The 15,395-nt window shown below is 34.1% G+C and overlaps 1 protein-coding gene across 1 annotated transcript in view; it reads right to left on the bottom strand.

Annotated features, from left to right (window-relative positions):
* Positions 1-436: 436 nt before the first annotated feature.
* Positions 437-15,395, bottom strand: part of LOC103607188 (cyclin-dependent kinase 13-like) — a gene marked incomplete at its 3' end in the record, with an annotated part of 37,537 nt that continues 22,578 nt past the window's right edge. Inside the window, exons 3-6 of the mRNA XM_008591724.1 lie at positions 12,905-13,564; positions 3,851-4,021; positions 2,330-2,469; positions 437-607 (exon numbers count right to left, since the gene is read on the bottom strand). Of these exons, the coding sequence (XP_008589946.1) occupies positions 437-607; positions 2,330-2,469; positions 3,851-4,021; positions 12,905-13,564 (1,142 nt within the window). The remainder of the gene's footprint in view (positions 608-2,329; positions 2,470-3,850; positions 4,022-12,904; positions 13,565-15,395) is intronic.

The following is a 15,395-nucleotide window of genomic DNA, read 5'->3' as shown; positions in this document are numbered from 1 at the left end:
AAGGCAATTTCAAGTAAGATTCTTGCCTCCACACTTCTACAAATAATATATACATGTCTACCATAAAGTCTGCTTGTATGTTAGCTACTTATAACATAAAAATGTAGGGTAAATATACTTAAACTACTATAAACTGTTTTTTCAATCTCTAAAAAATGAAGACTAAAAACTATATATTGATGCTCAGAAAAGCAAATATTACTAGTGAGTACTTTATAGTATCACTGGTATATATGCTTTACTTAGCTGATTCAAAAACCACTAAAGTAAGTAAAAATAATTCAACTCTACTAAATTTTTAAAAAAGAGTTTCACACTAGGGTAAGAGAGGTTCATGCACCTACTAATTACTCAAATGATCAGAATAACAGAATCTACAGGTCAGCCACATCAATCATGAATACAAAGAACTAGTTATTTGAATATGTACACATACCTTTGTCCTTCTTAAAATCCAAAGCATCTTCTTTATCTGTCACTATTTCCTTCATATTGATAATACTCTGGTGGGTAAGCTGCCGGAGAATTTTAATTTCTCGAATTGCTGTAATTGGAAAGCCTTCCTTTTCATTATCCAGACGTACTTTTTTTAAGGCTACCATTTCTCCTATTAGAAAATTAAATAAAATCAGTTTACCAGCTGACAAAAGCACACGTCATTTTTCAATTTAAAATTAATTTTAATTCACAATTTATTTAATTCATAATTTTTGTTCCTACATTTGTGGGTTGAAATTACAACCCACAAATATATTTCCGTTTCCAACATACCAAAAGATAGTATTCGCATTTCAAGAAATTAAGTCTCTCACTAAGTAAATCATGGAATATTTACACAAACCATGAAATACTATATAACTGTTAAAAAGAATGATGTAGGTCTACGTGTATTGATATTTTATGCTCTCCATTGATATACTTACTGAAAAATGCAAGATGCTGAAGAGTGGGTACATTACACTGTCATTTATATTTTTTTGGTTTTGCTTTTCCTTTTTTTGGCAGCTGGCCTGTACAAGGATCGAACCGTGGTGTTATCAGCCCCACACTCTAACCCACTGAGCTAACCGGCCAGCCCCAACCATTTGTAGTTTTAAAAGGTCAAGAAGACAAGGGTAAATAAACTCAATACACTAATATATGTGTAAAATCTCTCTGAATAGAAGAGAGAAACTTTACATTGCACAGGTGAGAAAATATGCCCAGATGTATTACTTGCCTGAAGCTGCCCACTTACCTAGTAGTGAACTGGGATTCAAGTATCTGGTTAGCTGTCTTAAAAGTATGTGTTCTTCCCCACTACACTAAATTGCCACATAATTTAGATATGAGTGAGTTTTGTATCAGACAAGACCTAAATGGTAAATAAAACATGTATCTGCAAAGCCTACTGTAAAAAAAAAAAAATCACGATAATAAAGGTTTGTTCATTCCACTTCTTTGGAGAAAAAAAGAATTCTGTTCTTACAAATTTTCTAAAAGAAGGACGTTTATCTTTTTAATCATTAAAACTTATTTTATTCATTTTTATATGTCTTCCTATAATGAAATATGATTCTTTGTTGTATTAAACAGTTTTTAAAACTTAAAATTTAATCTCTTTTTGATAATACATCATTATAAATCAATTACTACTCTATGTAGTAATTGCCTTCAGGAGTTTCTAACCATAAAGTTGATTCCCCTATATTAAATGGCCTCAATTATCTGTGCTATTTTAATCTTGGTATATTTCAACAAGAAATTAGGAGTAATAAGTACATATTATTTAGTAAAGAGTATGCATTATTTAGTAAAATGCACAGTTTATGACACAGCTACTTTTTCCTCTCCTATGAGGCCTTTTACAACTTTGTTCCAGGTTCCTGACTATGTTCTGAGAGATTAAACTGCTAAATCTGGCCTCCAAGGGCAGTTTCTACAGAAAAAAAGGTGGGTTTTTTTTGGTTAAAACAAAAGTGTTGTGCTTAATACAAAAACAATTTACTACTAAAACTAATTCAGGTCAAGATACTTTTATCCCTTATTACTAAAAGTGTAAAAATATTTACCAAAATAGAAAACAAACAAACAAAACTCTAAATCTCAACATACAGCATATCACAAATACCAAAGGACCACTTTTAAAAAATCATGTATACAAACCCACTTACATGTACTCATATCTTACACATAAGTGCATATAAAGAATAAAATTAAAATCAAAATGAATTACAAAAGCACAATAAATTTAACTTTCTAAAAAATTCCTAAAGCCATACTTTAGAAGAAAAACACAAATTAAGTACATTCCATAGACCCAAAGATCCCCAGAACTTCGCATTCTTACCAGTGTCTTTATCCCTGGCCTTGTAAACTTGTCCATAAGTACCTTCTCCAATAATGCCGATGATATCAAATTTATCCACGCAGCGTTTTCCCCAGTCAATATCTTTCTCTTTGATTTCACCATAGCGAGGCCCACATATTCTATCAAATATAGTTCTTAAGTTTTTACATACAATCAAGCAAATTGAATAAACTGTTTAATAACTCAATATCCACCCTCCACCTAACCTGATATTCTTTATTTTCCCATATTCTTCAGTATTTGTGATCATCTACTCAAAACAAGTAACACAGTGCTTTGGTATTACAAGTTATCATAAAAGTCAAGGTATCATTTCTACATACTGATTCTCCTTTTGTAGACGAGTACTTAAACTGGGAAAAAGAAGTAGTAGAGCTTGTATGAAGGGCTTTCAGAAATAAAACCTTATTTTTCAACCAACACTAGGAGGAAGAGTCACAGTTTTCTAACCGACTTCCAGAAAGTTTTGTTTTTTTCATATATATCTGCTTTTAAAAAACAAGAGTTTGATAACAAATGTTAACAAGAATCTAACTACAAAACGTACTGGCAAGTTTAGACTTAGGGCTGAATGAAATCATCTTAAAAACACCAGAAAAATTTTCAGTCTAAAAAAGTACAAAAAGTATTAATATAATTAACTCTTGGGAATCCACACTTAAGTAAACAGATAAATAAATATAACAAAATTTTAACATTCTTTAAAAGAGGTGTAATTTTCTAATATTTTAATATTCTAGTAGATCCCATAAATTCAAATAAAAGGATAAGCTATAGTACTCAAGAAGAGACTATTATTAAAGTTTCCTAGCTTTCTACTCCATACTAGAAAATGAACTCATGCTCTTACATGAGGCACTTCCCAAAAAGAATTCTAAAATCGGATCTAACTTGAAGTCTTACTCATACTTTCCCTTGGTTAAATAGAAGGTGAAAATAAATAAACTAATAAAAAGGCATCAACGTTTTCCCCCCGTAACAGATGAACAGGTTTCAAGGGAAAGTTTTCTCTCTAGCACTTACTTGAAGCTAATTTAGGATACAGATTTCAAACGTTCTTCCACTCCATATCTTGCAAAATGAAGAATGCATTTAGTTATGGGGGGAAATGGAGCTAAAAGCAGAGGAAAACAGAGCAACTTTCCCATTACTTTGTTTGGGCTCACTGAATGCTGACTTGCACCTCGTCCGATTTCAGTGTTTCTGTGCTTTTCAAACACGTTAATTATAGAAACTATGTTTAACACATACAATACCCCAAGAAATTAATACGTTGCAAGCTGTGAGAGAAAATTAAATTTGGCTTTATTAGTTATTGTAAATAAGTATGCAAGCAATTATGAAATTTTTTTCAAAACTCTAATAGAATTTATTAATATATTTAAGTTAAAAGAATAAATACACTTTTTATTTTATAGCTTAATTTTGTGTTTTATGAATTTATGACGATCCGAAATAATTTCTGGTAAATTTAAGAGCAGGTAGAAAGCAAGCACATACTTAGGCCTCCTTTTATTATGTAACTGTGTTGCTGTTTTCTTTTCCTCTGGGCTCTTTGAGAGATCATCTCCTCCTGGTAGCTCAGGGGGCAGTGGTAAATCAGCAAGTAAACACCGGAGTTTCTTTTCTACTTCTTTTTTAACTGCTTTTACTGAAATATTTCCTCGCAAGCTAAAAATGAAAGGAAACAGACAAATGAACAAAATATAAAAATTTGGTTGAGCAATAAAAATGTGCCCATGCCTTACATCTAAGTAGTATGCAATGGCTCTGAATATTCCATATTATTTCACGTTGCAAGACATTAGTGTGAGTTTCTTTACTTTCCAGCTAAGGTAATATCACCATATTCAACAGCAAAATTCAAAATTAGGGAGTAAAAATAGTACAGAATTAGGTTAAAAGCAAGGAAATCTGTACTAAATATGAAAAATACTGTTTTACTAATAACGTATCAATATTGGTTCCTTAATTTTAACAAACATACCATACTAATGTAAGTTATTACTAATGAAAAAACTGGGTGCAGGATAAATAGGGACTATATAGTACCTTTGTAATTTTTCAGTAAATCTATGGCTGTTCTAAAAAATAAAGCTTATTTTTTAAAATGATAAAAAATTAACTATCAAACTATAAATTAAAATTAAAAATCAACTAATAATGCTTTGCAGGAAAATATTAGTTTTGGAATAGCACTTAAATTTGATTCTGATGGAGAGACAAAAGATGTTTTACTATAAGAAAGAAAGAAAACGACATGCTATTATTTATTTTGCCCATTTAAATAACCACAAACTAATTCACTTTTGCCTTTTTCAGGGTTAATTAATTTTTCTAAATTGAATAGTGATTCCTCTAACTTTTTTTTTAAGACTCCAGCTTACTAGAATTATAGATGAAATTTAAGCTCAGTTACTTTTGTACTTCTTATGAATAAATAAAGAGCTCTGATTTTTAAAGTATACCTTAACTTGGTAATTGATTAAACCTTGCAGATACTATAAGATCTGTTACCTAATAATATGAGATGCTGAAAGAGAATCTTATAATGAAGATAAAACTTGGACTTCACATACTTTCATAGCAATGAGTCCCATAATGAAAAAATTTAGTGAGACTACACTGCTGTGATCAGAAATTACTAAACATGTTAGAAATGTAAATCATTTAATTATCACTTCTCCTTCTATTCATGTTGAATGATAATATTATTGTAAAAGAAATGGATCCTTTAATATCATCTGATAAAAACTATTTATCAGTAACCATAGTGAAATTGTGCCTTTTCTTCATAACCCTGTGTTACTTGATATAAGGTTCTTTAACAGAGGAAACATGCTCAAAAAGTATATAATGTATCACACAGCCCACTTTCAATTTTAGTGTCCCTCCAGTCAACAAATACTGATTGCAAGCTACTACGCACTAGATATTACACAAGGCATTGGAAGCCCAACAACAATAACAAATACATTAAGCTACAATTCCTTTCAGAAAGGAGCTCATAGTCTGGAAGACACAGTCCCACTGTGTAGCAGAATAAAGTACTGAGGTAGGAGGTGGTGCTCTGTTTCCCTGGGTTCTGGTTTCAGGACACACCTCTGGGTTTCAAGCCACTCCCCAAGGTCTCAGTCCCTTCTACTAGGCCCCCCCACCCCCCTGCCAAGAAAAGTTACTGCTGCTTATTGGACCTATTTTTGGTATCAACACTGGGAAATTGAGACCTCAGGGGGCAGACTTATGCAAATCCAGTGACTGGGCATGCTCAACAGAAAGGGGTTATATAACCCTAGCAGCTATGCAGGCTCAGTAAAGTGTAGTTTATCCTTCCAGTAGAGGTACTAAAGAACACAGAGTATTTTTGAATGTTTGGTGCATGTGATAGAATTTGACCAATGGCCAATAAACTGCCCTAAGAGACCAACTGAGCATGTGCGAGACTATATTATATAACTGGGAATCCCCACCCCCCCTTAAATGAATATTCATTAGATAAAGTGAATATGTATTAGATAGCAAAAGTATAAAAGTGGAATCCTGGTAGGAGGAAGTTGGTGTATACTTTTGCTGGGGCCAACCCGTACTTCGCTGGAGAGGTGTGTATGCCTTACTTTTGTGTTAAGCTTACCTTTATTTAGCAAGTGGCTGCTCACTCTTTTGAGCCAGCCTGCACTCTGTACTAAACTTTAAGTGTGTATTTCTTAACTTTTGTATTAAACTTGGAATGGGTCCTGCTCAGACTCTGGAACTAGGCTGCACTCTCTCTGTGAAATCTTTATCTCTTGTTCGTTACATTAAACCTGTTCTCACTTTCTACTGTGTCTCTGCTCCTGAATTCTTTCCTATGACAGAGTCAACAACCTCCTAAGAGGATGGGGTGGGTTGAGGCTAGCTATCAGGTCTCCCCAGACCCTCTCTCTTCTCCAGTATCTGTACTATACAAACATATTCCCAGGGTAATATAGTAGCTAAAAGGGAGCTAAATTAGGTTTGAAAATATAGTAAAGGTTTCTTTTTTTAAAAGGTACCACTTGATGGGCCGGCCCGGTGGCGCACTGGATAGTGCGCCGCTTGGGAAGCGCAGCGGCGCTCCCGCCCGAGGGTTCGGATCCCACATACAGACCGGTTCCCGCTCACTGGCTGAGCGAGGCGCGGGAGCAACACCGAGGGTTGCAATCCCATTGCCGGTCCCCGGTCCAGTACGGGGGCAACACTGAGGGTTGCGATCCGTTGCCGGACACGGAAAAAGACAAAAGACAAAAAATAAAAAAATAAAAAAATAAAAAAATAAAAAATAAAAGGTACCACTTGAACACTGTCTGAAAATAAGCCTATTTAAAAATAATTTATTTGGAAAACTGCAGTCCCTAACTTGTAATTAGGCCTTAGTCAAAAATTCTCATTTGTCTGAAGATTCTAAACAATGTTTTTTGGGGTAAAAAATTAAAAGTCTTCACTTCACTTATAATTTAAAATTTAAAAGGTTACCTACATTCAAATTTATCTTCATTTGAACTTTACAAGAATAACATTATATAATTAAAAACATTACATTTTTACTGAATAATTGCAATAACCAAATAGAAAATGTGATTTAAGGGCTGGCAGGTTAGCTCAGCTGGTTAGAACATGGTGCTGGTAACACCAAGGTCAAAGGTTTGGACCCCCTTACCAGCCAGCTGCAAAAAAAGAAACAAAAGTCTAAAAATAAAAAACAAAATGTGATTTTAAAAGTTTCCATCCACTATAGCAGCAAAAACAATAAAACATTTTAAGAAGAAATGTACAAGACCAATAGAAAAAAAATAAATAAGGGCCGGCCCCGTCGCTCACTCGGGAGAGTGCAGCACTGGTAGCTGCGGAGGCCGCGCGGGTTCGGATCCTATATAGGGATGGCCAGTGCGCTCGCTGGCTGAGCGTGGTGCAGACCACACCATGCCGAGGGTTGCAATCCCCTTACTGGTAAAAAAATAAAAATAAAAATAAATAAAATAAAACATTTGACTGAAGAATGTAAAACTAGATCTAGAAGAATGTAAAACTAGATCTAGATCTAGAAAAAAACAGGTTTTTGTATGGGAAACTAATACCATAAAGTTGCCTGTCTCCAAATTACTCTGTTACATTTAATAGAGTCCTAAACAAAAACCAAGCATTTTTTAAATGCGACTTTGCAATCGGATGATAAAATTTCTGAAAAAATAATCATGTGGGATTTGCCCTGTCAAATGGTCAACCTATTTAAAGAGATCCCAAACTAGAGGCCAAAGGCTGGTTAAAATCAGAGAACATGTATTATTTGGTCTATCCAATGTTCTGTAAAGAACTACGAATTAACTGTCAATATTTTTAAATCAGAAGATTTACATAAATATTCAGATTCCAGACTTCTTTTTTAAAAAAGCAAAAGTTCTAGCAACACTGGGCTCAAACTCTTGTACAGCAGCATTAAAGTTGAGGGTGAACAGCAGGGGTGTTCACTAATCACTAATTTACTCCATCCCCTTCACTCTATAAAGGATAATTGAGTTTGAGGCCCAATATACCACGTATGTAAAGACATTAAAACAGTAAGGTACCAGCAAAGAAATAACACATGTCAAAAGAAAAGAAAGTACAGAAACACACAGATATCCATTAGAATTTTTATCTGTGGCATTTCAAATTAGTGAGATGGATTACTCAGTAAATGGTATTGATAACACCAGGTGAGGAGGGGAATGGAGAATTAGACCAACTTCTTCCTTCTTCACACAATAACCAGAAACAAATTTCTGTGAGACTTGAGTTAACCTTTTTTAACTTTATGAACCTAGAAGTTTAAAGGAAAAAGAATGATAGATTTGACTACATAAAAATGGAAAACATCCATACAACCAAAAACAAAACCAATGTCAAAGGCAAGACACAGACTCTGGGAGGCAAAGATCCCTAAGACTAAAAATCAATTAGAAAAAGGGAAACAACCTTTAGGAAAAGCCAGCATATACTATGAATAAGAAATTCACTGAAAATAAATACATACATACATAGATGTTTAGAAAGGTACTATACCTCATTAATAATCAGAAAAATACAAAATTAAACAATTATTAAAGACTGTCGAAATTCAAAATCGACAATATCCAATATTATTAAAGCAATCTCATTCATCTGGGTGTATAAATTGGTATACAACCTTATTAAGACACAACTTGGCATTTTCTATCAAATTTTTTAATGTGCATACTTTGAAGTACAACTACCCTACAAAAATTAGTTATATGTGCATAAAATATTAATATATAAGGAGAATTTAATAGCAAAGAATTATAAACCTAAGTATCCATTAATCAACAGCAGAAAAATATGATGTATCCATTTTTATAAATAAGAATATTGGGCCTATCTATACCAACATGAACAGATCTCCAACACATTAGGTGAAAAATGCAAGTCAAGGAACATTATGTATGGTATGATCCTAATTGTTTAAGAAAGAGAAAACGATTATATGAAAACTCATAGATAGTCTATCTTATGTTTTGGGGGGAAACAGACTTCATTTCTGGAAGAGAAGCAAAATTTGAAGTGAGCCTCAGATTTATTATTTGGCTAGGATGCAAGGAAGCACTAAAAAAATGAGGTCATATCAAAAGGATTAAGGAGTCAGTTTAAAGCAGCTTCTACTTGCCAAATTTCGGAAAATTCAAGCATCAAAAAGAATAGTGACTGTAACTAATAGTAACAGAGAATAAATAAAAACCTATAAGAACAGAATGACTAACTTGGGTGGGGGGAAGTGTCTTATTTACAAAAGAGGGCCAGCTAATAATAAAAGGAATGACAGAATTAGAAAATCGTCCTTTGTAGCCCCTAATGTAATAATTGATTTAGACAAAAATCATTAATGGTGCTAAATGATTAGGTTGTTGGAGAAAAGGATATTCAAACACCGCCAAAGTATTAACTTACAGCTTAGTTCTAGTTCTAACTGCAAAGGGGAAAATGCACCCTTCTATATGGAGAGATCTTAAAGTCGGTCATCACCTTAACCAAGTGATTGCATCACTACTACCAGAGTAAGAATATATTTTGTTCCTCCTCCAGCAACCGCATGAAATATGTATATAAAATCACCTCTTAAATATTCTGGCTAGAAACGGTTTATTCTTAATCTAAACAAAGCACAACTAATTTCCAGTTTATGAGAAATGAAATGGTTAGAGAAGAACAAATTAAATGACACCAAAAAGAAACAATCAGACAAACTGAGAGGTGGGACATTCTGTACTACAACTGGCCTGGATTCTTCAAAATGTCATTGGGGGGAGAGGGATCAGCAAATTTGGTTACAGATAGATAGACAGATAGATATCACTGTTAATTTCAATTCTACTGTTAAGTATTGTTAATTTCCTTAGGTATGATAATGGTATTATGATTAAGCAAGAAATTGACCCTATCCATGGGAGATGACTGAAGTATTAGAGTCAAGTGTCATGATGGCTACAACTTACTTTCAATTGATACAGCAAAAAGAAGTGTATACACACACACCACACCTTTTTAGTTCTCTTAAATAACCAGAGAGAGAACATGAGCATATATAGCAAAATGTTAACATTGCTGAATCTAGATGTAGGTTATATAAATGTTAATGTTATTATTCTTTCAACTTTTCTAAATGCCTGAATACTTTCAAAATAAAAAATATATGAGATAGGGGGAGAATTTACTTGGTCATATAACAACATAAAAGGGTAAAAACTCCTGGAGTACAGATTTGCAAAATCAAGAGGCCACACAAAAACATACAAACTCTTCTGCTAATTTATTTGGGAATACAATAGTGAGAGTTAACCAGGAGTGAGTAAAAGGCATGCTTAAAGAAAGCAATGATTAAAAGCTTTCCTCAGACAATCTTAAGACATGGCTAAAAAGATTATGCAGACCATTACTCTTCTTTAAAATGATCTTTAAATGATCTTTAAATTTACCATGAATAACAAGTACATAAAGACACCTTCTGTGTTCAGGTTTCCTAAAGCATGTTGTAACATACAGATTTCTTCTTTACATCAAGAGAAATAGTTTACAAACATTTTCAACTAACAGATGTTGAGCACAAAATAAAAAGTATATAATGGTTACTAACCTCCCCCCCCACCAAAAAAACAATCTTTAAACACGAAATTACCATGTCCATTATCTTTTGGGTACATGAAAGAAAAAAACAAACAAAAAAACTGGGGCAGCAGTGGTTCCTCATTATAAAACGGGGGTACCAATCAATAGTTCCTCTTTTACAAAAAACAATTCTTTTCAAACAAAACACTAGATCTATTACACTATGTTGCACAATATAATAACCATATTTTGTCATTTTTCAATAAAAGCACCACTAAAGTAGTTTTTATTTCCTGTAGTCCTGATTTATATTAAGATTAACAAACATAATATTTGAGATGCACAGTACCTCATAGTTTGCAAAATTCTGTCTATCAACTCATTTAATCCTCACAACTACTCTGTGAGGTTAAATAAGGTAAATATTTTCACACTTGGACAGAAGTAAATGAACTGAGGCACAGAAAGATGAAGTCATAAGAGTAGCTAGAGGTACAAATGGGACTAACAACTAAACCTTCTACTGTAGCCCACTGACAAATTTTTTTATTAGACTTCTTAACAGACAATATATTCCTTCAACCCCCATTTATTTCCAAAGTAATCACTTTTAACCATTTCTTTTTCACAATACATTTTCATTTAATCGCCTGAAACTCTTTTAAAAAATAAAAAAGGTATCTCTTCCTCATACACTTAAATTTGAGTAGTTAAATTACAGCCATTGAAATAAGGAAAGTTCCATTGGTGCTGAATCAATCTTTGACCACACAGACATATTAGCAGTGGTACTCATGAATTTTACGTAACTCCCACATTCACGAAACATACAAACACATTCAAATAAAGAGCAGAGATATTACAAAAGAGAAAAAGAAGAGACAGAAAAGATATGTCAAAAAAATTTTTTTAATGACCAAGAAAAAAATGTGTCACACCTCATTAAAGACAGACGCATAAACAATATCCTCCTTAAGCATTCACACAGGTACATCCAGAGTTCCTGAAAATATTCCTAGCAAATTTTTACCCCTAAAACATATATGAAGAATAAATTAGAGAATCACCATCTCACTGAAACCTGGATTCTCAGTAACTGGTTACTTTCTTACTAGTGAAATAACTCGATTTTGTGCTCAAACCTCTATTTGCTGGATAGCCCATTCCAGGACTCATCAAAATTATAAATCACTACTCTCATGAACCTTCAGTGTTCCTGGAAAACAGCCAAATCTACGAATACTACCATTAGAGTAGTATAAGTAGATAACATCTGATTAAATGGGATGGAGTCTCCCAGCAACTTTTGATTGTAGGAAAAAAGCACCTCAGAAGGTATGAAACACAAGAATTGTGTTTTAGCTTTCATTTAATTTTATTTCATTTTATTTTGTTCTTTCCTGCTGGCTGGTACAGGGATCAAACGCCAGACCTAGGTGCTATAAGCACCACACTTTAACCAACTGAACTTACCAGCTAGCGAGCTTTTGTTTTAAATTATAAAATTTTCATATGCTAGCCAAAGTGAGCACTTTAAATACATGGCCACATGGCATTTTTTGCCATCTGTTTACAAATACTATAAAGAAAGTCAGCCAGGAAAACTGTCCATAAAGTTTCTTTTTAATACAAAGTTGTTGGGGGTGGGGGAGAGAGGGACAGCTCTAATTTCTTCATTAAAAAATAAAAATGGTGAAGTGGTATAACAGGCAGATAAATCATACAACAGCATAATTCTTCTACCCTAGGATACTTGTAAGAAACAATCTTAGCTGCATTTACTTTATAGTCACTCTTACCTTCATCCTCTTAAGAATAGAATAAAAAACAAGCCATGTCCCCAATAATCATAATAGAAATTATTAAAGATGTTAAAGGAAAGCATAATCACATTATGAATCTCCTGTAATATGATGTGATTAATCCCTAACTGCAAGCAAGGCTAAAAAAATTTAAGATGGTTAGGAAAAAACTCAACTAAAAAGTGATAAATTCATAAAGCCACTGAAAGTGATAAATTCATAAAGCCACTGAAGAAACTTAGAAATAAATGAGACGCATGCTTACGACATTTATATCGCCCAGGGCAGACTGTCTCATAAAATGTCCTGTCTCTGATAGCATCATCAAGGAAAACTAAGCCGGAGAGGATGCTGGCATTTCTAATACCCAAACTCATCCTGAAATATATATTGTATCCCAAGACAATGGCAAATTTTTCCTGAATTTCTTAGCATAAAGTGTAATTTTGTCATCCTATAAACAATGTCCTTCATTTTAAGATGTGCATAATAAAGAGAATTCATTCACTTACTTACAGTCTTTTTTACTAAAGTTTTTTCTGGGGGTTTGGGGGAGGTCAAATCATTTTTCAATGATTTCTCAACTGCAAACTTGCATTTTTTTCTTGAAACATTTATTGCAAAAAATTTTTGCACTTACCTATCAGCATCTTTATCCTCAGGCAGCATGGGAGGCAAAGGTAATGGTGGTAATGTAGAGGTCACCATAGCCACATGTTGCTCCTTCTCCTTGGCTCCTATGTTTGGTGTAAGTGGTTTAGTTTTCTCTTTAAGAGATACTGGTTCCTCCTTTGTAGCAGCAGGTTTACTCTCCTTCCCAACTACAACTGCTTTCTTGGTGGCTTTATCTACAACAGAATTATTGTCCACCTTTGTTACTTGAAGAGGTGGCTTTGGTTTTGCCTTGTCATTTTTTACAGTTCCACCACTTGAGGGAGAAGGTGCGTGCTCAATTTTAAGTTTCTTCACATCCTTCACATGGTTTGTCTGTGATGCACTGGCACCAGTTTCTGTGTTACCCTTGGTAGGTGTAGAAGTGTTTGAGGCTTTTGCAGCTTTGGCAGCAGCTTCAGCAGCCTTAGCTGCCTCTGCAGCTTTCGCTGCTTCTGCCGCTCTTGCTGCCTCTGCAGCTCGTGCTTTTTTATTCTTGTTCAATTCAGCTGCCAGGCTACTCTTCAGAGTAAGTGTGCTAGGAGAAATGCTAGAATGACGACTCCTAGATCTAGATAATCTGTGCCTGCTACGAGATCTTGAATGCCTAGATGAATATGGACTTCTGCTTCGGGATTTGGCAGACCGTCTGGTGGAAAATAATTAAGATTTAGTCAGTAATTCAGAAAGGTTCAGTTTGGAATTTACAAAGACAGAGCTAACTTGAGTATGTGAAATGAAACAGAAATTTACTTAATTTCAAAACTATAATATAGTTTTTGGGGGGGAGTTTTCAAAACAAAAAGTGCCTTAAAGTAGAATATTATCTGGTGGCTACAGTTTTCTTGAAAATATGAGGGTACTTCCAAAAAGTTCACGGAAAGACTCATATTATCTTTCAATTCTATTTTCCCACAAACTTTGAAATACCCACATAGACTGTCTTGATCTTGCTCAAGGGTGAAAAGATCAAGCTGAATGAAAGCACACCTCAGTAAGAAGAAAGCAGGGGGCATGGCTGTTGTCTCAGAAAATAGACACAGGCAATAAGTATACACCAATAGTAGCAGAAGCAAAGTCTGACCAATCTTTTACCAAGGAGACAGTTTCTACATCTCGAAAGTACCCTCAATCGTAAGTTCAGGAGTAAGCAGTTCTCTGTCTATAGCAAGAGTAAAAAGGACAAAATCCACCACTAGGCAATAAACAAAAAGTTTCTAAGGGTTCATTTCAGAGAGTTTTAAAAAAATTTATATTCACACATATTGACTAAAATACATATAAGCATAATCATTTCAGTCACATAAGCACACACACACAAGACAATGTTTTAAATAAAAGAAAGAAAATACAATAAAGTAAAAACCATACAACCATTCTCAACCTGACACTCTACTGATACTTTTAAAAACGAACAATAGTAAAAAAGTTAATATACATATCATTTAATTCTTCAAAGTGCTTGACAACTATTACTTTATTTAACCATAATAGAATCAAACATTTACCAGGTAAGTACTACTCCAATTTTTCAGAAAGGAAAATGGAACTCCCAGAAAGAGCTTTGCCACAAATAGTGGTACAGTCTGAAATGGAACTTAGGTTTCCAGGCTCCTAGCTCTATAAAATTATAAGAAATTAAATCTTGTAAACTACTTAATAATTGTGCAATTCACTTTTCAAAAATTATTGGAAAACACAAAAATTAAACATGTTTAAAAGTGTGGTGGCAACCAAAGTTCCTACAAAACAAATGTAGCACAGCACCAAGTGAATTGAGATTTTCAAATCCACACCTTATTGAAACTTTAAAAATACAGAACACTCACAAGACAAAGACACTATGATAGTATTTTCGCATTATCTCATTTAATGCCCACATTAACCCAGCAAAGTATGTACAGTTAACAGATAAAAAATTGAGTCTAGGCTGCCTAAAATATTGTTACCTGAAGTCAATCCCCCACTCACGGAGTTGTGTTGGTTATTATCTTATTGCCACTACCTTATCCTCTAAATATTCTTCTGCCCTACTCTATGCCCAAGGACACTGACCCCAACAAATGTACCTTGTGGGTTCCAATGCTGTCTGCCACTGGCAGAAGATCAGAAGGCAGATAAAGGCTGGATTATTTCTTGCCAGCTCCCGCCTTTCTCTTGGCCACATTTTGTTGCAGCAGCTATGTCCCTCCACCACCGTTGCTCCTGTCAGGCATCCTCTTCTCCATAGACTCTCACCAGGCTCCAATAGCACTATATTTTTCTTTCTTGTCCTTTTGGGCTTTGCTGTTACTAGTGAAAACATCCCTTGTGGGTTCCCTTAATCCACCCGACCTCTGCCATTTCTTCATTAACATCTCTTGAACCACCTGGATTTCATTTTTTTCCTAGAATCTTGACTGATCTAGTTTTATGCCAGATCTTAAACCCAGATCTTTTGACTCTAAAGTAGGTAGGTTAACACAATTAACACACTGCCA

This window comes from Galeopterus variegatus, unplaced genomic scaffold (assembly GCF_000696425.1).
Source record: "Galeopterus variegatus unplaced genomic scaffold, G_variegatus-3.0.2 Scaffold7221, whole genome shotgun sequence".
NCBI lineage: Eukaryota > Metazoa > Chordata > Mammalia > Dermoptera > Cynocephalidae > Galeopterus > Galeopterus variegatus.
The sequence above is the reverse complement of the archived record's forward strand: the minus strand, read 5'-3'. Positions and strand labels throughout refer to the sequence as shown.